The sequence below is a fragment of the Mandrillus leucophaeus genome, unplaced genomic scaffold (assembly GCF_000951045.1).
Source record: "Mandrillus leucophaeus isolate KB7577 unplaced genomic scaffold, Mleu.le_1.0 Scaffold112, whole genome shotgun sequence".
In the NCBI taxonomy this organism is placed as follows: Eukaryota; Metazoa; Chordata; class Mammalia; order Primates; family Cercopithecidae; genus Mandrillus; species Mandrillus leucophaeus.
This window is the reverse complement of record NW_012099432.1, coordinates 1,199,001-1,200,305: the sequence shown is the minus strand read 5'-3', so window position 1 is coordinate 1,200,305 and position 1,305 is coordinate 1,199,001. Positions and strand designations below refer to the sequence as shown.

The 1,305-nt window shown below is 51.3% G+C and overlaps 1 protein-coding gene across 1 annotated transcript in view; it reads right to left on the bottom strand.

Annotated features, from left to right (window-relative positions):
- ILF3 (interleukin enhancer binding factor 3, 90kDa) overlaps nt 1-1,305 on the bottom strand; it is a 39,681-nt gene that overhangs the window by 17,470 nt on the left and 20,906 nt on the right. Inside the window, exon 4 of the mRNA XM_011995031.1 lies at nt 808-1,008. Within this exon, the coding sequence (XP_011850421.1) occupies nt 808-1,008 (201 nt within the window). The remainder of the gene's footprint in view (nt 1-807; nt 1,009-1,305) is intronic.

Here is a 1,305-nt window from a genome sequence, read left to right as displayed (position 1 = left end):
GTGTGGTGGCTCACACTTCTAATCCCAGCACTGTGGGAGGCTGGGGACGAGAGGACTGCTTGAGGGCAAAAGTTTGAATCCAGCCAGGGCAATACAGCAAGAACCCATCTCTATTTATAAAAATAAACATATAGAAAAGATTTTCAGCTGGGTGCTGTGGTTCACGGCTGTGATCCCAGCACTTTGGGAGACTGAGGTAGATGAATAATCACCTGAAGTCGGGAGTTAGAGGCCAGCCTGGCCAACATAGTGAAACCCCGTCTATACTAAAAATATAAAAATTAGCTGGGTGTGGCAGTGCACGCCTGTAATCCTAGCTACTCGGGAGTCGGAGGTAGGAGAATTGTCTACCTCAGAGGTAGAGGTTGCAGTGATCTGAGATCGAGCCACTGTACTCTAGCCTGGGCAACCGAGCAAGACTCCATCTCAAAAGGAAAAGAACAATTCTTTACATTTAAGCTTTGGATCCAACGGAAGAGGTAACAGCTCTGCTATCTATCTAGCCATCCATCCAATGGAGCCTAGATGTGAAGTTTATGCCCAATGACCTTGGGCTTGTGTGCAGCCTGGCACAAAATAGGCACAGGGTCCTTATGACCCCTGCAGTCAGGTTCCACAGAAGCTCAGTGGCTTGTTGGTGTCCTGCTCGTCACCTACTGAGAAGACACATGCACAGCAAGTGCCAGGGCAAGTCTGGCATGTGCTTCTTGGAGCATGGCCTAGCTGGACACTTCTTCCTGGGCCCCACATCCTCAACCAGCACGCCTACCAACCACCCACCTACCCGGCAGTGACCATCACACTTACAGCAAGTTGGATGGCCAGGTTGTCGGCCACCTTGTCTAGGAGGGCAGTTGTGGGCTTCTCCTTACACAGCAGCACCAGCTCCAGATCCAAGTCCCCCTTGAGTAGGAGGCCCTTTGCCACCAGGCCCACCCGCATCACTCCCCGCAGGGTTCTGGTCATATGCTCCGTCTTCTGTTCCCTGAGGGACAGACCAACACTCAGCTCAGTGAAGAATTCAGTTTGACCACGACCCAGAGGTCCCAAGACAGGCTGAAGTTTCTTAGAAAACAGGAGCCAACCCCTACCCTACGAGGTCAGATTGAGACCATTCTGGCTAAGAGGGTGAAAGCCCGTCTCTACTAAAAATACAAAAAAATTGGTCGGGCGCGGTGGCTCAAGCCTGTAATCCCAGCACTTTGGGAGGCCAAAACAGGCGGATCACAAGGTGAGGAGATCGAGACCATCCTGGCTAACACGGTGAAACCCCATCTCTACTAAAAAATACAAAAAACTAGCCGG